General features: G+C 37.4%; 1 protein-coding gene across 1 annotated transcript in view; it reads left to right on the top strand.

Moving 5' to 3' along the window:
- Positions 1 to 24,116, top strand: part of RECK (reversion inducing cysteine rich protein with kazal motifs) — a 59,149-nt gene extending 35,033 nt beyond the window's left edge. The window contains exons 8-21 of the mRNA XM_030444836.1: positions 464 to 661; positions 1,048 to 1,315; positions 2,603 to 2,782; positions 3,764 to 3,976; positions 4,723 to 4,859; positions 5,203 to 5,343; positions 6,236 to 6,424; positions 10,439 to 10,561; positions 11,790 to 11,961; positions 13,808 to 14,000; positions 16,138 to 16,348; positions 17,287 to 17,360; positions 20,439 to 20,594; positions 22,878 to 24,116. Of these exons, the coding sequence (XP_030300696.1) occupies positions 464 to 661; positions 1,048 to 1,315; positions 2,603 to 2,782; positions 3,764 to 3,976; positions 4,723 to 4,859; positions 5,203 to 5,343; positions 6,236 to 6,424; positions 10,439 to 10,561; positions 11,790 to 11,961; positions 13,808 to 14,000; positions 16,138 to 16,348; positions 17,287 to 17,360; positions 20,439 to 20,594; positions 22,878 to 23,093 (2,471 nt within the window). The 3' untranslated portion in view covers positions 23,094 to 24,116. The remainder of the gene's footprint in view (positions 1 to 463; positions 662 to 1,047; positions 1,316 to 2,602; positions 2,783 to 3,763; positions 3,977 to 4,722; positions 4,860 to 5,202; positions 5,344 to 6,235; positions 6,425 to 10,438; positions 10,562 to 11,789; positions 11,962 to 13,807; positions 14,001 to 16,137; positions 16,349 to 17,286; positions 17,361 to 20,438; positions 20,595 to 22,877) is intronic.
- Positions 24,117 to 26,608: the final 2,492 nt, after the last annotated feature.

The raw sequence follows: 26,608 nt of genomic DNA, 5'->3' as shown, positions 1-26,608 counted from the left end.
CTAGTATAGGTATTTCCCAAAAAATTTATATTTTATAACATATGGAAATGAATCAATCACAATAGTGTGGGGTTTTAAAATTAGTTTTATGGTACCACTTTCATATTCACTTCTTTACTATTAATATTTGTTTAATAATTAATTTATAGGACAAATCTAGTTACCTCAAATAAGAACAAAATACCCAAAGATAAAATTCAGAAGGCTTACTAATTTAATTTGAGTTCAGGATGGCTTTAGGGACTTTTGTCCATAACCAAACAAACAAATGTAATTTGGCTGGCTAAATATATTCCCAGTCATTCTGTAAACAGATTTCTTGAATAGAGCATAGAAGAATTTCTTCGTTTTTTTCACAATAATACCTCGAGCATCATAATGTGTGGTACACACAAGCTCATTTCTTTATTTCTCTGTGTAGGAACCCATAGATTTTCTGTTGTTTTTCTCTTTGTTTCCCCAGTGGGATCAGTCTGTTGCAGTTATGCAGGACATCATACAAACTGTCGGGAATATTGTCAAGCAATTTTTCGGACAGACTCTTCTCCTGGTCCATCACAAATTAAAGCAGTTGAAAATTATTGTGCATCAATTAGCCCTCAGCTTATACTCTGTGTGAACAACTATACACAATCATATCCAATGAGAAATCCTACGGATAGTAAGTATAAAAACTCCTTCTTTAGTAAAAGTCACAAAAAATACGGAAAACAATTGAGGATTATATGCCCTTGTAATGTAAAATGTGTTATTCTATGTCTGCTGTATAAATTGTATCACTGTATTTCTATATTCTAATTATACTAAGTTATATAATGATAATGTTTGTCTTTAGGGGCATTATTGACTTTTATTTATATTTTTAATTCTACATATTGTTGTTGTGTTTTTTCCAGAGTTGATTGTATTTGCATTTATAAGAAGCAATACTATTTTGGCTATTTTGGGAATGGGAAAAATCCCCCTTATAGTACTTACTGAGGACTTTCTTGTCGTTCATCTTGGTTGTTGTGTACTTGATCATTAACTGTTTTTAATTTTTAACAGGTTTGTATTGCTGTGATAGAGCAGAAGACTATGCATGCCAGAGTGCTTGTAAAAGAATTTTGATGTCAATGAAAACAGAGCTTGAAATTGTTGATGGACTTATAGAAGGGTGTAAAACGATGCCTCTCCCTCAAGATCCACTTTGGCAATGTTTTCTTGAAAGTTCAAGGTCTGTGCACCCAGGAGTCACTGTGCACCCTCCACCTTCAACAGGCCTCGATGGAGCTAAGCTCCACTGCTGTTCTAAAGCAAATTCTTCCATGTGTAGGTCAGTACCTCTCTACCCTAATTTACAATTATGAAAATGTTTCACAAATTGTCTTGTGTGAAGACAGTTGCCTGAGCCCTGCTTTGTACATCAAATAAAGAGTTCTGTGAACTCTTAGAAAAAATACAGGTTTAGGTAATAAGATGGGTGCTGCGTTCTGTTCAACACTTGTGTTTTATCAGAAAGTACTGTTTTATAAGAGTACTCTTCTCTCTCTCTGTTCTTTTATAAGTTACTCTTTTCTCACATTCAGCACTGTCCTATTATAGCAAACACGCTATGGAAATCTGTACCTTACTTGTGATCATAATTGCCAATATTTTGACAAGATGAGGAGGCCCTAACCTGATGCTAATGAAAGCCATGGGAAAGGCACAAATTCTCAAGAACTTGGTTGTGGAATATTAAAATCTTGGCAGTATTCTTTACCAGGTGCTATTCAGATTTTTGTCAATGAAAAATAACTAAAGTTCCAAGCATTGATTCTTGACATGTTTCTTCTTTTATATCAAAGTTTCCACAGAAACACAAAACAACAGATCCTGAAGTAGGATATTACAATGAGATTAGTAGCAGACTCCTGAAGTTATGCTGTTTCTTAGAATATGGTAGCATAGAGCACTTGATGTAATATCTTTTAGTAGCTTGCTTTGACAATGAGTTCTACAAGTAGATGCTTTCTTCCCGTTGTCAGTATACAGTAGACTTCAGTTTTGCAGTGAAGTTCTATTCCTTCAGTCATAGTTTGTAGGATACTGGTTTGAACAAAGTGGCTTGAGTGCTGCTGACATCAGGAGACATATCAAATACAAGCGACAAACTGTACACCTGTTTCAAACATCAGGGCAAAATAAGAAACACATTTTGCCTGCCAATCCTTTCTGTAATAGGAGTAGTTGTGATTTGAAGGTGAAGGATGGGATTAGAAGTTGTTCATTAACATGTCAATGTACATTTATTACAGGTAAAATTAGCTGGGATAGGTCTCAACTCAAAGTCATTAGTTCAGTTTTACAGCTATTAAATTTTTACTAGATATTGCGGTTTCTATTCTGAAGTCTTTCAGTCTTACTAGCTTAAAGATTCTTAAGCAGACTGGAAAACTTGGAAAACAGTGGAATTATTTGCTCTAAGCAAAACATATTTATACTCTTGAAAACTGTGGGTGCTAACACAGTGTGCTACAGTGAGCATAGGTTCTTCTGCTTAGCAGTGACATTAAATAGACTCCAGTAAATCTGAACGCCTGGTGTTCATTCAATTTTATATAATTATTTTTTTTTTCAGAGAGCTCTGCACTAAACTTTACAGCACGAGCTGGGGCAATTCACAGAGCTGGCAAGAATTTGATCGCTTTTGTGAGTATAATGCAGTTGAAGTTTCCATGCTGACCTGTTTAGCAGATGTGCGAGAGCCTTGTCAGCTGGGCTGTAGAAATCTTACTTACTGCACTAATTTTAATAACAGGTAGGAGAAAGACACTGAATATTTTCTAAAAGAATTCCTGTGCTTTGATTTAAAAAATAAAATGTTTTTTTTTCCAGGTTTGAGATTGTATGTGGCCATCTTTCTGCAAATATTCTTTTATATAATTTCAAAAGTTTGTCCTTAAAGCAGACTTGTGGAAATGTATTTAACAGCTGGCATAACTAAATTTAAAAGAATAAAAGCTAACCCATGAACTTGCAAAATGTCATCTAACCCATGAACTTGCAAAACGTCATCATATATTAGCAACATATTCATCTGTCTTACTTACTTTATAGAGAAGTAAGCCATGATTACTGGAATTTTGTGCAATATAAATAAGTTTTTAAATGTTTGTTAAAATTTCCATGGTACTGTTTTTCAAAATTCTTTTCCTTTCAGATTTATTTCTGTAGTTTTACACTGTATAGGGCAAAATGCATGATTTATAAATGGTGTCTGAATCTGTAGTTGCAAGATTACAACTGAAATAGTTTGAGTTTCAAAAAAAAAAAAATTTATAATTTTGCTACCAATTAGAAATCTCTGGCGTTTCTTAGAAATAATACACACTGGCAGGAGTTCTACATGAGCAGTAGAATCACATATTCAATAGATTCACCCCAGGCAAATATAAATGATAACTTGGATTAGTGATTCATCAGAAAACATTCACACAGATACTCTGAATATCTAAGATACTGGCTTTTAAGTCAGTTTTCTCCAAGTAAGAAAAATTTAAGTGATATTTGATCTAAGAGGTAGAGATGAGGGGTTTCAACCTTGAGACTTAAAGAGCTCATTTTTCTTAAAGACAGAATTCAAATTGATTTTGATCTTTTTTAATTGTGGAAGGGGTTAATTTATTTTCATGACAAAAAGCAAACCATACAAAGTTTGTATAATTGAATGGTGAAAGGTAAAATGTGTGGGTTTTCCTCTTTCATGTATACATGCCATATCTTAACTTCTTCTTTTCAGACCAACAGAACTTTTTAGGAGCTGCAATACTCAGTCAGACCAGGGAGCCATGAATGACATGAAGCTGTGGGAAAAAGGGAGTATCAAAATGCCATTTATAAATATTCCTGTGCTTGATATTAAAAAATGCCAACCAGAAATGTGGAAGGCAATTGCCTGCTCGCTGCAGATTAAACCTTGCCACAGCAAATCTAGGGGGAGTATTATCTGCAAGTAAGTACTGTGGAGGAATAAAACTGTTTAGAAGTTCTGCTAAGTATTTTAATGAGAACTAAAAAGCTGCTGTAAGACTGTGTTTTACTTATGTTGAGATAACATGGCAAGGCAGGCACAGAAGGTACATGGGCTTGTTTGAAGCTCCATCACTAAGTGGAAGATGCTTATCTGTTAATGAGATGGATGTATATTCTTCCATTGTAAAGGTGACCTTATTCTTGTGGGGTTTTTGTCTCTCTGTGGTGTTTATAAAACCTTTTTTGTTTGTTTGGTTTGGTTTTTTTAAGTAGTTACTGTTAATTTTTGGCTGACAAAAATATCTGAAAATATGAAATTTATTTTTTAAACTTCTTTTTTTTTAAAATCAATTTTGAAAGTAGGTGACTGGGTACAAAAGAGGCCAGTTAATAGTACATGTAGGGGTATATAGTTCAACCCATAGTAAACATTAAATCAAGGAAATGCTTGAAAGACAGATGAATGTGATGTCATAGAAAATAAAGATCAGCAAGCCCATGGCAAAGGAAGAGTACTCTAAGCAAGAGTTCCAGTCTTTGTGTCATAAATTTGTTCCTTCCCCTGTATGTAAAACACAGCAGTTACATAAATATCTATGAGCACTGTTGTGAGGCAGGAGGGGAAATCGTGGATTCAGGGAAGGGAAGAATGTGGAAAGAAATCTTTTACATAGAAGACCTCTTCATGAAGGGTTCATGAAGTTCTCTTTCTTTATTTGTCTGAAGATCAGATTGTGTGGAAATTCTGAAGAAATGTGGAGATCATAATAAATTCCCAGAAGGCCACTCAGCTGAAAGTATTTGTGAACTGTTATCTCCAACAGATGACCTGGAGAACTGTATCCCTTTGGATACATACCTGAGTAAGTACCAATATACCTATGCAGCAAAATTAGAAACCAAGATACTTTGAATGCTTGTAATTGTTTCTAATAATTTTCATTATTTCTTTTAAAGAAATACATATTTCTTTATGTAAATAAATACATTTTGCTTGTGAAGAATCATCTGGGTTAAATTTCCAGGACCACAGACTGAACTTTTGAAATGTCATGTCAGGCCCCTAAAGCACAGCTAAAAAATTAGAAACAAATTAACAGAATTGTCAAAAAATACTCTTTTACCAAGTGTAAAAAACGCCATGCCTTATTGAAGAAAAATAAACCTCATTTAAATCAATATAGATGCTTTATATTCTTTTTTCAGGCCCAAGTACCTTAGGTAACATTGTAGAAGATGTTACACATCCATGTAATCCTAATCCATGTACAGCAAATCAGTTATGTGAAGTAAATAGGAAGGGATGTCAGTCTGGAGAGCTGTGCCTTCCCTATTTGTGTGTCCCAGGTGAGTGGGTTTTGACTTCTGTTTAGCTGAATTTTGCTGATAAGTACATGTTACTGAAATGTTTTTGAAAGTTAAATGTTAATTGCTGATGTCCCAAAAGAACTATTACCACAATTACCCTGTGTTTTCAGAAGCTGTAGCCTACTTTCTGGCTCTTTTTGTTTCATTTGCATTCATGGTCATTTGAGAACTGCTTTTCTAGAACGCATCTGTTTTAGAGACAGTTTACTTTCTCTGAAACTTTTTTGTTTGAATTCAGTCTTTTTATTGGTTGAATGTTTCAGGGTATTTGTTGCAATTCATCACTTCTAGGGTAATTTTGGTCTACTATTTTGTTATTACTTTTCCCATGTAATTTTAAAAAACATTCTTCTTATTTTCCATTTTTTTTTTTTTAATCCAGTTTTTCTAATTTTTTCTCCCTTTTTACTCTCTTAATCTCTACCTATAAAAGTCCTTTGATGTTCACATAAGAGGTACAAGTAGGATAGAAAGGTACAATAAAATATGTGAAATTGGAAAAAAGACTTTGTTTTTGAGACCCTTTAATTCAGAATCTCTGTTGAGGAGAGTGAAGCATATTAGTGTCAGTGATATCACATACATGTCATACTACTACAGAACTGGGGAATATGAAATTATTTGACAACTGTGGGAATTGCCAGTCTTTTTCACTAAAGTGACAATTACTCAGAACATTTCCTCAAGAAAGTATCTTGCATTTCTGCTGCCTGTTGCCTCTGTGAAATGAGTTAGTTTGTTTCAAGTGAGAGGGCAAGGCTACTTTCAGAACACCTTAGGTTTTCACAAGCCAAAAAGTAGTAGGTTTTTGTGTAGTAGCACTTGCCAAAGCATTTAATAAATACAAGCTAAAATTTTTCCTTGGATATAGGCTGCAAACTGGGAGAAGCCTCAGATTTTATTGTCCGTCAAGATACACTCATTCAGGTTCCATCCTCAGCTGGTGATGTTGGTTGTTACAAGATTTGTACATGTGGACTCAGTGGATTGCTAGAAAACTGCATGGAAGTGCATTGTGTTGACCTCCAAAAATCATGCATTGTTGGAGGACAAAGAAAAAGTAAGTATTAGAACAGTAATTATGTCTTTGTACAAAACCTGCTCCTCAAGTAATGAATTCTGAGGTATGTATGAAGACCCAGGGGGTCTGAATGTAGAGATTATTAAAAAATACAAAAGTTATTGCCTGCATCACTGAATATAGTACTTTTTTAGTTTTTACATACGCTGAAAGCTTCTGTTATTTAAATTAATACTTAACACTGTCTGTTAAACCAGTTTAAAGTCCTGTGTGAAGCACGTTCTTAGAACACCATTTTTCAAACAAAAGGTCACTGACTTGCCTCACATCACCTATATTTTGTGGTACTTGTTAGCAGGTGGCTTCCTTTCTGGTAGAAGAATTTGCTGGTGGGAGGTCTGGGGACTGAGCAGGAAAAAAATCTGACAGTAGCCAGTAGGCAGCAGGGATGAAGCAAAAGCAGCAAAACAAACTGATCTATTTTAAGCATGTTGTTCTGAGGTTTAAGCACAGTATAACTGACTGAAAATGGCTGCTGTTTCCTGGATTCCAACTTGGCGGGTTTGAAAGGAATTTCTTAATCTTGAGTCTTAATAGTTTGTTTCATCTGGTTCCTTTTAGTCCATGAAATTTATACAGTCATTATTGTTGGAAAAAGCTGATGCATGATTGGTACCTCATTCCCAACCTCTTTCAGACCTCTGTGATATTCCCATCAGCTTTCTGTTCTTTTAACCAAGCCAGTTCCTATTCAATTTAAGCATTCCTTATAGGGAATAGTATATAGTTATATACTGTTGATCATATTTATTACCCTACCGTGTACCTTTCTCTACTTTCATTTTCTTTTGGAATGGTAACTGGAAAATCATGCACTATTGCACTGTTGATGCAAGTGCCCAGTGGAGTGCATGTAATAGCAAAATCCTGTTCCTTTCATTATTATTCTGGACACAGAATTTTTTGGCTACTAATTGTATTTAGGCCATGCTTTCACAGAGCTGTCTATTGTAACACTCTGGTCCAGTTCCTAAGTGGAAATGGTCAGATCACAGCTCATTGTGTGAACTGTAGAAAATCACTTCATATTCAGTACAGTGAATTTCGTCTGCTATATGCTTTCCTAGTTGCTCGGTATGGTGAGATTTTTCTTGCAGTTCTTAATTATTTGGTCCTTTTTACTTGGATGTTATTGATAGACTTTTCCCTGGAAATCCTTGCTTTTGATATTTTCAATCAAATACCAAATATGTTGAGCAGAGCAGCCACTGCTGGAGACTCTTCCATTGATCTCCCTTTATGTTATGTTTATTCTGTTTCAAAGTTATCTATTTATGCGAGTGCCCTTTTTTCCTATCTATTTTTTCTTGAAAGCCTATGTTAGAGACATATTTTATGTCTTAGGCTTTGACATGTAACCACCTGATTTTGTGTAGTACACATGCTTATTCACTTTTCAGGTAGTCCTAAAAGATTTGTTTAAAGACTTGCACAAAACCTTGATTGATTCCTCCCCACAACATGTCATATTTAGGTATGTGTCCACTGATGCAAACTTTTATATTGTTACCATATTGGTATGGTGCAAAATTAAGTTTTCCTGTCTTTATTATCCATAGAACTCTTTTTGAAAAAAAAATACTTTATCCACTTGCATTAGTATCCAAACCCTGGGGAAGGTTACAAATAGAACTGTGGAGTCATAGAATGGTTTTCCCTGCATGGGCAGAGACACTTCCCACTAGACCAGGTTGCTCAAATGCTCTTCCTTGAGTAGTACTGTGGTTTAAACAGAACTTTTTCTGCTACAGAGGCTTTCTCTCCCATCCTCTCTTGTTCAGCCATCATTTTCTAGCACCTCTTCTGAGGTGCTCCTAGATGCTGAGACTTGCTCAGATGTTGAGTCTTTTCCATGTGGTCCTGTAATATTTTTCAAAAATCCTTATTCTCAACCCTTTAAAAGGAGGCTAGAGAGAATTACCTTGTTTTGTAAGGCACAGTTACTCATTTTCCTGAAGAGCTGTGTATTTGTTGTCTTTAATAAGCAGTTTTCAGTCAATCAGTAGATTGGCTCTCACCTACATGAATTTATTTTACATAGAATGTACAACACAGTGTACAACATATGGACAGTTCACAAAAGCAAACTGAAATTACTAAATCGAAGCAAAATTCTGTAAGCTTGCCATCTGATTCCTAGATTCAAGTGGGAAAGGGTTACTGATTTATAAAATGCAATAATTAGGAGGATTGTTCCATCTTCAAAAAGCAGCTGTGATGGTGTCAGTTATATTATTAAGAGCTCCTTTTTGAAAGCCAGTGGGTGAACATATGGACATATTTTCTGTGTTCCTTGTGCTAATTCTGTGTTTCCTTTCAGCTTTGTTACACTCCTTTTCCCCACTTTGGACAGAGGTGCAGTGTAACTTCTACTGCTTGTTGAAGCTGAAATTAAAACTATAATGCATGTTACAAAAGAATTAAGATTTGAATTGGCACTTTTTACCTTTTGACAAAAAATACACACAAAGGAAAGAAATTTAGCACTACAGAAGAGTTTTGGTTTATATATGAGAATATGGCTGAAAGTTTAGCAGTGTTATGTAAAAACTTTTTAGGAGAAGAATGCATCTTTACAAAAGCTTTACCTTTAAAAAGTGAAGCTTCATAGCCATAATTAAATTACCACTTCTTCTGTTTCTGAACATACTCATTTCTGCAGCTATAAATTGTCCTTAAAAGAAAAAAGGAAACCTAACATATTCAGGCTTTGAAAGGATTAAGTACTAGCTTCCTCTCTTAACTGCTTAACCATAAACTCATAGAATGGTTTGGGTTGGAAGTGGTATTAAGATAAGCTAGTTCCAAACAACCTGGTGTGGGCAGGGACACCTCCCACTAGGTCAGATTGCTCAATGCCCCATCCAGCCAGACCTTGAACACTTCCAGGGATGAGGTATCCTCTGAGCAACCTGTTGCAGGGTCTCAGCACCCTCACACTAAAGATTTTCTTCCAACTGTCTAATCTAAATCTGCCCTCTTTCAGTTTAAAGTCATTACCCCTCATCCTATCACTCCATGCCCTTGTAAAATGTCCCTCCCCAGCTCCTCTGTAGGCCCCTCCAGGTACTGGAAGGTTGCTATGAGATGTCTCCTCTCTTCTCTAGACTGAACAATCCAACTTCTTTCAGCCTGTTTTCACAGGAGATGCACTCCAACTCTCTGATAATCCTGTTTCCTTCCAGAGAGGGCCCACATTTTCCCTAGTCTTCCTTTTTATCACTGAGGTACCTATAGAAGCTTTTCTTATTACTCCTGATGTTCCTGGCCAGATTTAATTCTACCTGGGCTTTAAACTTCATAAGCTAATGCCTGGCTACTCCAACTTCTTTTGTGTTCCTCCCAGGGTACTTCTCCTTGCTTCCACTCTCTGTACGCTTTCCTTTTACATCTAAGTGTGTACAGGAGCTCCTTGTTGATCTGTGTGTGGCTACTGGCATTCTTGCCTGCCTTCCTTTTTGTTGGGGCACATTGCTCTGGACTTGGAGGAGGTGATCCTTGAGTACTGACCATCTTTCTTGGGCTTCTCTCCCATCCAGGGCTTTATGCCATGGTACCCCACCGAGCCAATCCATGGAGAGATCAAAGTCTGCTCTTCTAGATTCCAGGGTACTGAGTTTGTTGTGCACCCTTCTTGTATCCCTAAGGATCCTGAATTGCACCATTCTGTGGTCACTGCAGCCAAGGCTGCCCTTAAGCTTCATGTCCAGGATCCTGCCCTTGTTGGTGAGAACAAGGTCCAGCATAGCACTTCCTCTCATTGATTGCTCTACCACTTGGAGAAGGAAATTGTCATTAGTGAACCTTCTGGATTGTTGGTGCCTTGCTGTGACACCAGCAAAACACGTTTGGGAGGAAAATAAACTTAATAAGGAAAATCACAGCAACAAGTAATAATGAAAATGTAATATATGTGTAAAGCATATACATATATAGTCTTTTGATACACTTGCATTAATTGTATGCGTTTACTTAAATTTCTTTTATTTCAAGGCCATGGAACTTCCTTCAATATAGATTGTAATGTCTGTTCATGTTTTGCTGGAAACTTGATATGTTCTACACGTCAGTGTCTAACTGAGCATAGTTCAGAAGATGAACGTCGGAAGTTTACAGGTAAATTTCCAAACTATGAAACTGTAAGTTTAATATTCTTAGAGCAAGGATTAGCTTCTCAATTCTTTGTACAGTGTCAGTGGAAACTACCTGATAATTTACTACTAGTATATTATTGTAAATGTTTCTTTTCTTGTGTCCAACCTGCACTTCAGAAAAAACATATAGGTTTAAAAAAAAATGGGTACTGAAAGATAAAACCTCAGGTAATATGTAACGATTGCTAGAGATAGGGTAATGTCACTGGGGAGAAGAGATGGGAAGTTTGGGGAAAATGGAGAAAGCTGAGTAGAATCAGCAAGCAGAGCACAAACTTCCCTTCCTTACTGCATTGCTCAAATTACAGGAGTGAGCAAGTGACTGAAAGTCACAACAACCCCATGGGGAGCTACAGGCTGGGCACAGAGTGGCTGAGAGCAGGCAGACAGAGAGGGACCTGGGAGTCTGGATTGACAGGAAGCTGAACATGAGCCACAGTGTGCCCAGGTGGCCAAGAAGGCCAATGGCATCCTGGCCTGTATCAGGAACAGCGTGGCCAGCAGGTCCAGGGAAGTGATTCTGCCCCTGTACTCAGCCCTGGTGAGGCCACAGCTCGAGTTCTGTGTCCAGTTCTGGGCCACCTCAGTTCAGGAAGGAGATTGAGGTCCTGGAGCAGGTCCAAAGGAGGGCAACCAGGCTGGTGAAGGGACTCCAGCACAAGTCCTGTGAGGAGAGGCTGAGAGAGCTGGGGCTGTTCAGCCTGGAGAAGAGGAGGCTCAGGGGAGACCTCATCACTCTCTACAACTCCCTGAAAGGAGGGTGTAGCCAGGTGGGGGTTGGTCTCTTTTCCGAGACGACTTTCAACAAGACAAGAGGGCACGGTCTTAAGTTGTGCCAGGGGAGGTTTAGGTTGGATATTAGAATTTCTTTACTGAGAGGGTGATCAGACACTGGAATGGGCTGCCCAGGGAAGTAGTGGGTTCTCCGTCCCTGGAGATATTTAAAAAGAGACTGGATGTGGCACTCAGTGCCATGGGCTGGTAACCGCAGCGGTGGTTCAAGGGTTGGACTCGATGATCTCTGAGGTCCCTTCCAACCCAGCCAATTCTATGATTCTATGATTCTAAGGTGGGGCAGGCACAACTTTGCATTTGCTGGAAGGCAAAGATATCATCGTGATCCCCTGTGTATCTTCTGTCAGAGAAAACAAGTGTACACCAAATTCTTGTTCTGTGTGTTGCTTCTACAGGTTTGCCATGCAACTGTGTTGATCAGTTTGTACCAGTGTGTGGTCAGAACGGGCGCACGTATCCAAGTGCGTGTATAGCTCGTTGTGTTGGGCTGCAGGACAACCAGTTTGAGTTTGGATCATGCATTTCCAAGGATCCTTGTAACCCTAACCCTTGTAATAAAAATCAGAGGTAAAAGCAATACATGTTTTTAAGCTTGGCATCTTCTGTTCGTTAAGCAGATTTACTTTTTTCTTTGAATGTGTAGTATATTGTAGTACTTCTACTTTTGGGATGCTCCAGTACCAATATCTGTATAAAGCTACTTTTTATTTATCATAGTACTGGACTGTCATAACTGCCAAACCTTGTTTCCACTTATGTCGTGCTATATAGTTGAAATTCATTACACAGATCTCAGTTTTAGCAATCAAAAAGAATTTATGTGTGCTTTCAAAAGTGGGAGAATTAAATTTGTTGAAAGGGCTGTAAGTGAAATTTCATTATTTTTATTTCACATCTTCTGATAGTTTTTAAAAAAATTCGTACACCTGCATTCAAAACATCTTGTCAGTCTTGATAATTAAGTCAATGATATGTGCTTTTTATCTTTAAGATATAAAAATATCCATTTCTCTGGAACACTTGAGTTTCTCTTAATTCAATTGATATCTTGTGGAAACTGTGTCTGTACAATCTCTATTTTTTCAGTGCCAGAAAAAGCAAAATCTGTATAGACAAACATAGTAAACCAAAAATATGCTGTGTACTAGTGTTGGAAGAAAAGCCAATCTGTCCTGTCTCACAGAAAGTAAAGTCTGTGCCTCATAATATTGATCTCTATCTTCAGTTTTCTCGGTGTTGTGCAATATTGCAGTCTCCTTTGAATTTGTACATTTTTCTGTTTGGAAAGAAAGCCACAATAAAAAGTTGTGTAATACTTTGCTTTCATGAAAACAGATTACAGCAATTTTTTTTTTCCATTTTCTGATTTGAAATGCCTTGCGGCAAAAAACTGCAAAGAAAACGTTGTATTTTTTTAATTGTAGTAGCCATTAGTGCATTGAAAATTGGAATTTCAAAGCTGCATTGTGGCTATACATTTTTTACTTTTTATATTTCTAATTTGGGAAGCATAGAGGTTTTTCAGTTTTACAGAATAACCATTCTGCTTGGAACCTCAACTTACAGTTTCCATAAATGACTTTACACAACACATTTTTCTGGGTCAGTTTGGTAATGTTGCCTAAGCTAAATAAACATATTCATTTTAAAGTGTCTCTGAAGCATTTAGAATGTACTTAAGATCTTACGTTCCACTTGCAAAGTGTTTAAATCTCACAATTTATGAGGCTTCCCCAATATCGAAGGAAAATATGTAATGTGTAGGAAAGCAGCACTCAGAGAGAATAAGTTCCTGTTGTACATAGTCCAGTGCAGCATTGTTGTCATTTATAGGAGGAGGAGATTGTTAAAACAGCCATTTGACCTTTCATCAGTCTATTTATTGATCAAACTCAAGATTGAATGTGATAGAATATTCTGAACCTACAAAACTAGAATCCAGTTAGTTATTTGTAATTGAAACCATATAATCTTCTAAGTCTTGCTTTCACTACCCTTTTGAGGAAGGATGAGGCTAGACCTTTGCAATATGTTTTCCTCTTGCAGTTCACTGTTTTCATGTTTTCTCTGGTTTTCCTTTAATATACATTTACAAAATTGGGAATAAATAAGAAGTTTATCCAAGCCATGGTTGAAAATCTATTGAAAAGAACTTGGTAAAAGGTTAATTAGTGAAAACCATGGTTGCATTTTCACACATTGACTAAACATGGTGTGAACCAGTTCCAGACCTGAAATTTGCTATTCAGAATGTTCTACCACTTGTATTTCCTGCAGCTCTGCTGAATCATAGTTAGCTCTAAAGCACAGGAAAATATTTCACTGAAAATATTTTCCCTGAATTTTTCTTTTTTTTTTTGCTTAAAAAAAGAAATCCTAATAAATTATGTGCAATTATGATTACTTTATGCAGGTGTATACCAAAGAAACAAGTTTGTTTGACTAGTTTTGAAAAGTTCAAATGTAGCCAGCATGAATGTGTGCCAAGGCAGTTAAATTGTGACCAGACACGGGATCCTGTTTGTGACACAGACAATGTGGAATACAGTAACTTGTGTGCTTTGTACCAGAAAGGGAAAAGTTTAGCATACCGAGGACCATGCCAGGTAGGAAGTTGTTCTAAGCTATAAAGTTTCCTTAGTTCTTCAATGTTCAGCTCTGCTATGTTCTGGGGTTTTTTTGCATTCTGTTTTTTGTAGCTTTACAAAATGTTTTCATTGAAAGTAACCCTTTAAAAATGTAATTTCAACTAGTGCAAAAATACTGTCAAAAAATTGTATTCAGAATTTGGTCAAGTGTTTTATCTGGTTTAGTTAACAGCTGTCTCAAAGCCAAACAAAAGCTTTACTTAAGCTTCCTTAGGGATAGTACTCTGATATTTATATTAATTCTTCCTATACTTTTCACTATTAAAAGTTGCACTGAGGTAGGTTCACAGTAATTAATGCAGTTCCTTGGTTAGTAAAATGCTAGGTTTTACCTATTTGAACTTGTTTTAAATAAAAACTAATGCTCAGTCATCAAGTCTGTAGTGTTGTGTGACTGTGCCCCAGGTTTACCAAGTTCATTGTTCAGGATCTGTTTACACCTGAGTTTTATTGGAGACTTGGCAGCCTGCAGTGTTTTCTTCAGCCTGGATTGGATTAGTCTTGAGATCCCTGAGAAGGATCAGGTTTAGTTCTTCCATCCTACCCCTTCCTACAGTGTTGATAGAGCAGTTATTCTGTCACTTCACAAGAAAAGCCAGGAGCTACTCTTTCCAAAGTTGGTAGCTTTTCTAGTTGGCAGCTTTTCTTTCTTGGTAGGCTGTTCATCTCCAGGTTTTTCTCAGATTATGAAGATGAATTTGGGACCTTCTCTTGGTCTCAGCTGAAGAGTATTCTTAGAAGTACGGAACATTTTTTCAGGGTTTTTCTGTATTATAAATGCTATTGCTCTTTTAACCCACTTTTGGTTTCTGCCTTTCTGTCTTTGTATCTTCTTTTTCTTGCCCTTTTTCAGCAACCTCATTAAGTACAGATAATTCTTCTCATTGCACATCAGATATCTCACAAGATATTCAGAGAACGTTCAGCCCCTGAACAGTAAGAATCAAAGGAATATTGCATGGCTGGGTTTTTTTCTCCAAAAGTTGTATGTCTAGTGGTATCCAAGTTTACAAAGTCTTTGACATTGGTAGCCTTAAGTTTGCACTCTTGCTTTTATATGACTGCAAAATACAAAGCAATTTTCAGTGCTTACATTTACTTGTCCTCTTCTCTGTTAGCTTAGGTGTTTAACACAGAAACTGTATTTTTCCTACTGTTTAGAGGATATACAGTGATCACGTAGCTATAGTGTCTTATTTGAAAGACTAGTTTAACAAAATATTTAGACCTTATCAAGAAATAATGGAATGAGTTGTCTCATTTCATAAAACTTTGGACAAAAGTATTAGCCATGTCTTGTCTGCAAACACCTTAACAATTCCATTTGCTTCTCTCCACGTTCAAAAGCTTCAGTTTCTTGGCTTTTGACCTCTTGAACATGGTTCACTAATACATGTGCACAGGTGGGTTGGGAAGAAACGGCATGACCATTCTTTGACACTTACATGCTTTTTAATCCAGTGACACACTAGATGTTTTTCTGAGAGAAAGTGGACAAAATAAATGTATTGTTACAGATGTTCTCAGTAAATATCTTTTTGACAGAGATGTCTAGTAACTGGTTTTATCCTTTTGCAGTAAATGTATACATTTACTTCTGAAATAATGTGTTAGAAATACTTGTGCACACATGCACTGAAATTTAAGAACACAAAACCACTGAGATGAATGAATAAATAAGGTAATAGTAATTAAATTATTGACACACGCTATAAAATCAAGTATTTTATTAAGAAATTGATTTTATTCCTAAAATAATACCTTTATTACATAATAAAATTATAATTATCTTAAATCTAGCTAATTTAGTAAGTTAATTTTAATGATATGGTCATATTTATTGTGCATTAGCACAGAACAAAGAGTATTATTTTCCAAAACATGTCCTATATTCCAACTTAGATTTTTTTTCTGCCACCTTCTTTAAGTACTTATTCCTTGCATTTATTACCCATTCATAAACCGACGGGTTATTTTCTCTCCATTGCTTCCTTTTTAAAACGTTTGGCAACATTAAAACTAATGTGGGGTTTGGTTTTTTTTTGTCTGTAGCACAAACAGGTTGACCTCAGAACCATTTTTCTCTGCGTTTCAGGCATTCTGCAGGTCGGTGGAGCCTGTTTGCGGGCACAACGGGGAAACCTACAGCAGTGTCTGTGCTGCCTACGCCGACCGTGTGGCTGTTGACTACTACGGGCACTGCCAGGCCGTGGGGGTTCTCTCAGACTATGGGTTTCACACTGAGTGTGCCTTTGTTAAGTGTCCCCAGCTTTCTGCTGCTGGCTGCAAACCTGTTATTGCACCAGGTAAGTCAGCACCCTGCTGAAGTTTGCTGCAGGCAGGAGAGAGTTCCCAGGGTATGTGTATGGATGAGTGTGTATCTGGAACAAAAAAAATAAGCTTTAAAATGTTCTGTTCCCTGTCTCTGAGATATCTAAAGAGAGAGGATGAAGATATCTCTGAGATATCTAAGAGAGCCCTTACTGAGGGCTAGAACGAGGCAGTATCAGGACTCAGCCAAGTAATTCTGAAGTGCTAAGGTGTTAGCTTTAGAAGTCATGCTCCTTCAGTCCTTGGAAGGACTGAAGTCCTCCCATCTTTCCCCAAAGGGCAGGTTTGGCAGAAATCAATGAGATCTGTGGTGTCCAGGGTCAGTAGGAACTGGATGGGAAATTTTCAGGTACTGTACTGGAATGCCAAACTCTCATCAAAGTAGAGTTCACAGAAGAACAAAGAGTAAGATACCTTATGTGTACAGTACCATGAAAGAGGAAGACAGTAGGAATACTTCTGCAGTTGTGCTGTTTTAAACTGGGTTCTATATTGTTTTCATAAATACTTCCTTCATGAAACACTAAGTAACTACAGGTAATAAACAGAGCAAGGAAGGCTCCGTTTTTAAAAAGTTCTCTGCTTTTTTCTCATTCAGTGGTATGAAAAAGGGTCTTTGTGCTTTGGTATTACATGTAATATTATAAAAGTCACTCTGAATGTGTGAATGAAAATACATTTTGTTTCATGTTGATAGTAGTAAATGTGTGTTGAAAGGCGACTGCTTTTGCCTTATAAATGTTTACAACATTAAAAAATCTTAGACCTTGTGAAACTCTGCTATCAAATTGAAACATTTACTTTGCTTTGGTAGTATTGCTATCTTCAATTCCCAGTTAACATTAAAATTTTGACCTCTGTTAAAATACTATCTGCTTTAATTTCTGAGATTCTTTTTTTATTATTCACATAGGAGCCTGCTGTCCACTATGTGCTGGAATGCTGAGAATCTTATACGACAAAGATAAGCTGGATACTTTTGCAAGGGTAAGCAGATTAATCATGCCTTATTTTAAATGGTACATGGAAAAGTCAAGTTGCTGTATACTCTCTCCTAAAAAGTATTTAACAAATTATAAAACCAGTTATTTTTCAGTAAGTCGTGTGTAATATTTTTTTTCTTTACACTGTCTATACTTTCCTTCACCTTAGTATCAGGTAAAGAAATTTAATTACAAGACAAAGCAAAACAGAGTTAGAGTAGGCACCAGCAAGCACATTCAGGTTTGCACTTTAAATGACATGAAAGATTTAAGACGAATGATACCAGAACTGTATCTATCATGTGGTAATAATACAGTTTGTACTTGTTATTATGGCCTTTTTGTTAAGTTTATTGTGCCAACTCACTATTTCCTAACGTTGGTAACTTAGTTCTGACATTGTCTTATGTTTAAATTGGATTGGTTTACACTTTTTGGGTTACCTAGTTGCCACTGCTTCTGCTGCTAATCAGCTAAAAATGTTAGACACCATAAGTTAGACACTAGCATCCTCATTGCTCCTCTTTGAAAACCTCCAGTGTAAGATGGATCTTCTGATTGTCTATCACTGAACACAGCATGCTAGGCCCAGAGTCTCCACCTGGTGTATAAAAGGACTGCACTTCTTTGACCCCTGCTTTTATGCTCTGATTTATGGAACAGAGCAGAACACTTGATTTTTGGCACCGCATCCCAAGAAAACATAGTAATACCATGATCATGCCAGGTGAAGCAAAACAATCTGTGTTTGCATCTGCACATGATTCTTTTCTTTTTAATATATCAAGAAAAGACAGAATTTCAACAAAACAGTATATAATTACATTAACTTGCTTATATATTTAGAAGTTGAGATAAATGACTATTACTGTAAAAGCACAGAAAAACTGAGATTGAATACGATCCCTGAAGCTCATGTAGTCCACACCCCTGCTCAGAGCAAGGTTAACTCCAGTTAGTTCAGATGTTTAAAAACTCCAGAGTGAAGATTTCACAAGCTGAACACCACCAAACTCCCTCCAACTCATCAATGTGGCCTGGGGAGGGGTAAACAAAGGGGAACAGTGACTTCTGCTGGCTCTGTTCCTGGTGTTCCAGCCCAGTGTGTGGTTGGCCTTTGTCTCAAGGGTGTGATTCTGACTGATGCTCTACCAAGTTACTCTCAGATCTTCTTTCTGTGTGTGCTGTGCCTGTACTGACCGGTTTTGCTGAGCAACATTGTCTGTCAGGTCATGGACATGGAATGTCTTTCAGCTGTCATCTCTCATTGTACCAGGAACATGGTGACCACTGCAGCTTCTCACTTCATACAATATAACATGTGGCTATGAAGAGAGGTTTTTAGTTTTAGTTAGAAGAAAGTTTTCCATTTTTAAAAAATGTATTGGATTTAGGTAGCTATTCAAGCAGTTGGTGATAGCTACATTCCTCTCACCTGCTAAGTACCCTAATATCCAGATTAGGGTATTTAGTTGTTGCTTTTTTCTATCTCTTCCCCCTCTATTTTATTTCCCTTTGTCACCACAGTCTTGCTGCCTTTTTTTTCTCTTGTTCACCTAGCATCACAACACAGTCTTAAAGTTTTCAGAACTCATATATTTGTATCTTTAAAATACGTGACCTCTCAAGCATTCCTGTCAGCATTCTTAAAGTATACATGTGCTTCTATTCTAAGACTGTTCAGTCAGCATGTCCTACCTACTACATGTTAATGGGGCTATGACAAGGAAATCCCTCAAAGATCTAAAAAGAATTATTTTGTGACACCTTGCAAATTTGATTCAGGTGGTCTGCTTGGGTTTTCCAGATACCCACTTGTTAAGGTCCTGTACCAGTGGTCTCAAGAGAAACAAAGCTGCAGTGGGGTAAGAAGGATGTTTCCTGCAGCTAAAGCTAGAAAACAGAATACAGCAATGAATGATCAGAAGTGTTGGGGTCTATACTGCAGTACTACACATCCAGAAGTGACCTGGATAAAAAGGTGAAAATACTTTAAAGTGTAGCAGTCCTTAAATAGACTGAGCACCTAGAGTCAAATTAATTTATGTTTTGTCAGATAATAGACAGCAGAAAGGAGAGAAAAATATGGTAGTTATATAGAATCATAGAATTGGCTGGGTTGGAAGGGACCTCAGAGATCATCGAGTCCAACCCTTGAACCACCGCTGCGGTTACCAGCCCATGGCACTGAGTGCCACATCCAGTCTCTTTTTAAATATCTCCAGGGACGGAGAATCCACTACTTCCCTGGGCAGCCCATTCCAATGCCTGATCACCCTCTCTGTAAAGAAATTCTTTCTAATATCCAACCTAAACCTCCCCTGGCACAACTTGAGACCATGCCCTCTTGTCTTGTTGAAAGTCGTTTGGCAAAAGAGACCAACCCCCACCTGGCTACACCCTCCTTTCAGGGAGTTGTAGAGAGTGATGAGGTCTCCCCTGAGCCTCCTCTTCTCCAGGCTGAACAGCCCCAGCTCCCTCAGCCTCTCCTCACAGGACTTGTGCTGGAGTCCCTTCACCAGCCTGGTTGCCCTCCTTTGGACCTGCTCCAGGACCTCGATATCCTTCCTGAACTGGGGGGAAATGAGATGTCACAATAGTGACATGACTATTGTCATGTCACATGACAATAGTGACATCTCACAATAGTGAGATGTCATAAGTTTCCATAGATACAGACGTATTTCTCTTCATTTCTGGTGGCTTTTGGAATAAGGTCTGTGATGGTAAAGGACTGCCAGCTGGTAGGACTGCTCTGCCTCTTGTTTCCCAGCATGAGAGTACAAGCCACGGTAACAGATAACCATTTACATGATTCTGAGGTATGTGATACATACACACACTAACCATAAAGGTGAAGAACAACAACTAGCAAAACCACGGTTAATTTAAAAAGTAAATAGTTTTTTTCTCTTCACTTTTTGAGAGGGTTGGTTTTGGGGATTTTTTGCTAGAGATCAGAACTGAGCCATTTAACGGATGAAACAAATTTTCTGTCCTAACGGCAAGTTGTTGAAACTGAGTAGGAGGAATGTAATTGTGCAAAATATCAACATCCATGAAGTTCTTTGCTTTTTTCCAGGTAACAAATAAAAAGCCTATAACAGTACTTGACATACTTGAAAAAATACGCCTGCATGTCTCAGTGCCACAGTGTGATGTGTTTGGGTACTTAAGCATTGAATCTGAAATCGTGATTCTCATTATTCCTGTGGATCAGAACCCCAAACCATTACAGGTAGAACTAAGTTATTTTGTTTACCCAGCATGGATATACTTCATTTTTATGTATACACTTTACTGTTTTCAATATAGCAGGTTTTAAATTGTGCGTTTTCCTGCATACTGAATTAATGAAGATTTCTTTAGTAACTCAGATCTGAATAGCTAGGATCATGGATGGAGAAATGTCTTGAGAATCCTGCTTGTCTACTAAGAGGCTCTTGAGTATGGGTAATTAGAGTGGGGAGGTGAAAGAAGGCCAATAACAGAGTAGTGTAAGTTTTGTTTAAAAATTAATAAATGCAGAACCCTCAAATTTCTGTGGCTAAGATAACAGAAAATACAAATTGATGAAAATAAATTACTCTTATATCAATGTTAATCGTATATGAAATGCATACTTGCATATGAAATGGTACTCCTTTGTTAGGAGGGTTAGCAGTAGATTGTGATATTAGGCTGAAGCACATCATATATATTGATATATTAATACTTTGTGCATATCTTGATGTTAAGCAGTAATTGATATCAAGGAGGATGTGTTGGCACTATTCTGAGACCATCCTAGTTTTGATATTTCTTTCTACCTTATGGTAAAAAGTGCTAGAAGATCCCAAAATGTTATTACAAACTGTAATAAGTAAGTAAGATTCCAGTAAGCTGCCCAGCTTGCTGTGTCATTGCTAGTTCATGCCAGCAAACAAGAATCTAACACTCACAGTAATAAACTCTAAAGGTAAACCAACATATTCAGCTGAACATTCTTGCAGTATTTTCTTAGGAGCAGTTCAGAGCAATACAAGGCTTTGGCTGTGTATTGCACTATTATTGTCTTGGGGCTGTTGCTTCATTTTCACTTCCTGCTCGTTAACCTGTGCCAGACTAGTGAGGGTATCTTCTTCCTATTAAAAAGAACATAATTTATTGCCATTTTACAGGTGTTCATAATAGTCCCACCTGGCCCAGCTGATGGCACTTTATAATGAAGTCATAACAGATTAGGTGGTCTTGCTGCTTCATTTTGCTTCCTGACATGCTGATGTGTACCAGTGTAAAATGAAGGATTTAGCTTGGGAAATAAAGGGGAGAGAAAAACTAACCACAGTCTCTCTCTTATCTGTTACTATACAAACAGAATTCAGGCAGGTTCATTTCCTTATTTTTTATTTTATTATTAATGGTTGCTTCCCATTTCCATTATATTTCTACACTCTTAATTTTGAGTTCTGAATATTGCTTCTGGGATGGGCTAAATTATGATATAGTGTGAGGGGACAGAATCACTGCCATAAATGTTGTGAGCTGCAATATCTAATAGGTTAGTTACTCCTCAGCCAGGTATATTGTGTGTATTTTCCTTGGACATGCTACCAAAGCAACCCTGTTCTGTCCATCTCAGCTCCAGTTTATGTCTCCATCTTTACTAGAAAGAGCCCAAAATGTTACCAGGACTTAGAAAACAGGGTCTTGCTGATCTGGTCAGCTCTCATTCCATCAGGAGCAGGTGCTGTCAGACCCGTGGGGAGAGGAGTACTCTCTGGAATCAGAGAGGCCACCTGAAACCAGTGAGGAGCTTCCTGTCTCACTGGTGACACCCATTGCTGGAATAGTTGTTCATCGATTTTCAAAGCTTTGGGCATCCAGATACTGAGTTTTCCAAGTTAAAATGTCACCAGAGGCCGCTTCCAAAGCTGTTAAATAGAGTACTGAATCAATCCCTGGGTTGGAGTAGAAGGTAATGTAAAAAAAAATGGATTTTCTAACATAAAGTTATACTTATCATCATGTCTGCAGGAAAATGGAAAGCTGGATTTCCTCACATTTTCCCATTACTTCCATTCTTCCCTTCCCATGAAAGAAATCAATTTTCCTTTATTTGGAAGAAAAATCCCAAGAAACAGAAAATCCTGATCTTTCCTCTGCTGTAGACTTCAAGATAGTAAGGAAGGAAGACTTCAATCTGGAAGGATGACCTTAGTTTTAGGGGTACTTATTTCAGTTATAATTTACTGTGAGCTTTTTGGCATCAGCATTCAGTACACACGACCCATGACAGCTTGGATGTAGCTTCCTTGCTTCCCTTTTGCTAGTACTCAGGGCTTGCACAGTACTTGTCATAGTACCAAAGTCTGTGGTAAGAGCTCCACTGTACTTTCTAAGAAATGCTCCCCGAAGTTACATAAATCTTATCTGTGATGGGAATAACTCAGATTTTCTTTCTTGAATTCTGCAACATTTTTGAACTGGGATTTTACGTAGCAAGGAGGAGAAAAATAACAACTTCTTTTTTTTTCCTTAGATTGAAGCCTGCAATAAAGAAGCAGAAAACATAGAGTCACTGATAAACTCAGACAGTCCAACATTAGCATCACATGTACCACTATCAGCTCTGATTGCATCTCAAGTACAAGTTTCATTTAGCATTTCTTCTCCTTCTGTTAAAGTGGTGCCTGTCCTGCACTCCCTGCTCATAAGCCTTTTATTCACCCTGTCAGGATTAATATATTGCATATAACTGCTTAGGAAACACACATGACTATTGTGGTGTTCTGTATTATGAAGGACATTCAGAATTGTTGGTCACTGAACCAGAAAACAAAAATTGGTCGAAGATCTTATTAACTTCTTTGATGAAGAACTATAAGTATTTGGAATAATGTGAAAAGATGATTCTTTTATTCATTACTAGTCAGATGACTGTTTCAGCACAATTAAATTGTTTTCCATTGATCTTGGACACATAAAAATAGTGTGGAAGGCTGTGACATTATGGATTTATGATTTTTGCTTGAAGGGATCTTACAGGGTTTTTTTCAGCAGTGAACAAGGTAGTGGAATTTATTGAAGAATGTTGATTTTATATTATTCAGACACATATCAGTGATAACGAAAAGCAAATACCTACTTTAAACATCATTTTTGGAAGAAACAAATTGCTGCTACTTAATTACCTTACCAAAAATTTAAGAGTTTCTTCTCATGTAAATATGCTTTCATGTTTCATTATGAAGAAAACTACCTAGCCCTGGGCCTATTTCAGTATTGATCTTTACTTGGACTAGTGAAGATTTGCAGGACATTGGGTTCAATGCTTGTAAAATGACAATCAAGCTCTGTACTAGTACCTGACTTCAGTGAAGAAATAGTGAAGAAATATGTTCTTTTTACATTTCAGAATCTTGTATTGAATGCAAAATTATAAAGAATCTTGGTATCTATATTTAAGTGCCATTTAAAATATTGCAGTATTCGCATGTTATCTAATGAATTTTATACTTTAAATGTTTATACAAACAGTATGTTTTATTACTTACTGTATTTTATGCACCTGACCTTAGTCTACATGAAGCATTTTATATCAGTATTATGATAGCCAACTTCTGTATATTTACAGAAATACTATTTTTGCCACAATGCTGAACTTTGGAAAAAAGCACTGAAAACTTTTTGAACATGTATGTTGTAGCATGTTTGTAGCAGTTATTTTCTGCTAAATATTCTAAATGCAAGAGTATTAAAGCTTTTTATTTTAATAAAACTCTTTTGTCTTGTGTCTTTCTGTACCAATGCATATAATTTTACAGGATTCTGCAACACAGCATATATTTTTCATAGAATCATAGAATCAGCTGGGTTGGAAGGGACCTCAGAGATCATCAAGTCCAACCCTTGATCCACTACTGCTGCAGTTACCAGACCATGGCACTGAGTGCCACATCCAGTCTCTTCTTAAATATCTCCAGGGACGGAGAATCCACTACTTCCCTGGGCAGCCCATTCCAATGTCTGATCACCCTCTCCATAAAGAAATTCTTTCTAATATCCAACCTAAACTTCCCCTGGCACAACTTGAGACCCTGCCCTCTTGTCTTGCTGAGAGTTGCCTGGGAAAAGAGACCAACCCCCCCCTGGCTACACCCTCCTTTCAGGGAGTTGTAGAGAGTGATGAGGTCTCCCCTGAGCCTCCTCTTCTCCAGGCTGAACACCCCCAGCTCCCAGCTTTCTTTCTGTCTGGAACCAACGCTTAAAACTCACTGCAATTGCACACATTCATGGCTTACACTGTTAAATGTTTCCAAACAAAGTACATTTCAAGGGAGTACTGAGAGTGTAGTTTTTTACCAAATCTGTGTACATGCATGTGAGCTTGTGCTGTGAGTGTCAAGACTTCATACAAGAAATGTAGAACTATAGAAGAATGAAGTTGTCTTTATGGGACCCTCTTGGGTTATCATCCTCAGTTTTGATTTGGAAACAACACCATCTGGAAATCTGCACAAATCTGCCTTATTTGTACCTAAACTTTAAGGCACAACCACCTCCAAAGCAAGCTAAGTGACTAGATTTGTGTCAGAGTGCAAGCTGTCAGAGTGAGTTTCTTTGAAACCTCCATCAGCTGCTATTTCTAAGCATATTGCTCGTTTGTTGTCTCTTAATGAATCAGGAGCACTTTTAGACTTTAAGTGCAGTCGTTTCTGAGTACTTTTGGTAGATGAGTGCAAATGCAGATAGTCTTTGGAAGTATTTTTGCCAAATACCTCCAGAAAGACCGATGTACATAATCATCAAAGTCTGGATACAAAAAAAATTGTTGAATATGTTGATAATACATTGTTCTACCATTTCTTCTGCACATTCTTTGGAGACAAGCATAATGAATTAATTTGAAAAGGTTCTTGAACTGAAATGGCTTAGATGATCTAATCAGAAATTGCAAGCAATTCAGGTAGTTTATTTAATTCCTTATTTTTTCTAAATCAAAATCATGTCCCTGCCCATGGGAGGCTGGAACTTGATGATCTTAAAGGTCCCTTCCAACCCTGAAAATTCTATGATCAGTAAGTCTCTCTTCAACATGTAGCCTATTAGCTTGCTTAGCATGGAGCTGAAGCACTTGATGCCTACTTAAATGAGAGGAATTAAAAATATCTGAAGAAAATATTTATGCACACACATATCTTTATATGCCACACAATTTGTTTAGAGATTAAAAACATACCTTTTGTTAAACAGTATACAGTGACATCTAGGGTCTTTTATCAGCTGTACAGATCTTCTTCATTGAAAAAAGTACCACAAAAGTTGTTTCACCTTGTATGATGAATCTGAAAAAAAAAGCAGAATTTAAGCCCAGAGACTTTTTAATTCACACATGAGCATCCAGTACTTGCTAAAATGAAGATATTGAGTGGTTATGTCAAAGACGTACAGAACCAGTGAGAGTTTCTATGATCCTAAATTCTTGATCATAAGTCCAGCTTCCAAAGTGTACATACAGGGCTTAGATTTCTATTGCTGCTTAAAGAGAAGTAAGTATTTTCTCAGTTTTCTTAAGACCTTCAAACTACCTCAAAGGAATGAAGAAACTACTTATGGTTTTGAATTCAAATTAACTAGGCGAAAAGACAGAAGAAACCAAGCCCAGTTTTACTTGCATGTCATGAAATTTGAAGCTAATAGTGACAGATTGGATACGGGTTTCAGGTGAGTTTTCCATGCAACTTTTTAAGATGCTGTCACCACCTGTACAGAAATCTGACTTTGCTTAAGAAGGAATGAAGACAGCACAATTCAAAGCAGTTTTAGGTTTTATAACAGAAAACACAGAATCATAGAATCACAGAAAGTTAGGGGACTTAAAAAGATCGACTTCAACCCCCCCTGACAAAGCAGGGTCACCTACAGCAGGTCACACAGGAACACATCCAGGTGGGCTCTAAATGTCTCCAGGGAAGGAGACTCCACAACCTCCCTGGGCAGCCTGTGCCAGTGCCCTGACACCCTCCCAGTGAAAAAATCCTTCCTAATATTTATACAGAACCACCTGTGCTCCAGTTTATAACCATTGCCCCTTGTCCTGTTGTTAGTCACCCCTGAGAAAACCTTGACTCCGTCCTCCTGACACTCACCCCTTACATATTTATAAATGTTGATAAGGTCACCCCTCATTCTCCTCCAAGCTGCAGAGCCCCAGCTCCCTCAGCCTTTCCTCATAAGGGAGATGTTCCACTCCCTTCATCATCTTGGTGT

The sequence above is a fragment of the Calypte anna genome, chromosome 2, assembly GCF_003957555.1.
Source record: "Calypte anna isolate BGI_N300 chromosome 2, bCalAnn1_v1.p, whole genome shotgun sequence".
In the NCBI taxonomy this organism is placed as follows: domain Eukaryota; kingdom Metazoa; phylum Chordata; class Aves; order Apodiformes; family Trochilidae; genus Calypte; species Calypte anna.
The sequence above is the reverse complement of the archived record's forward strand: the minus strand, read 5'-3'. Positions and strand labels throughout refer to the sequence as shown.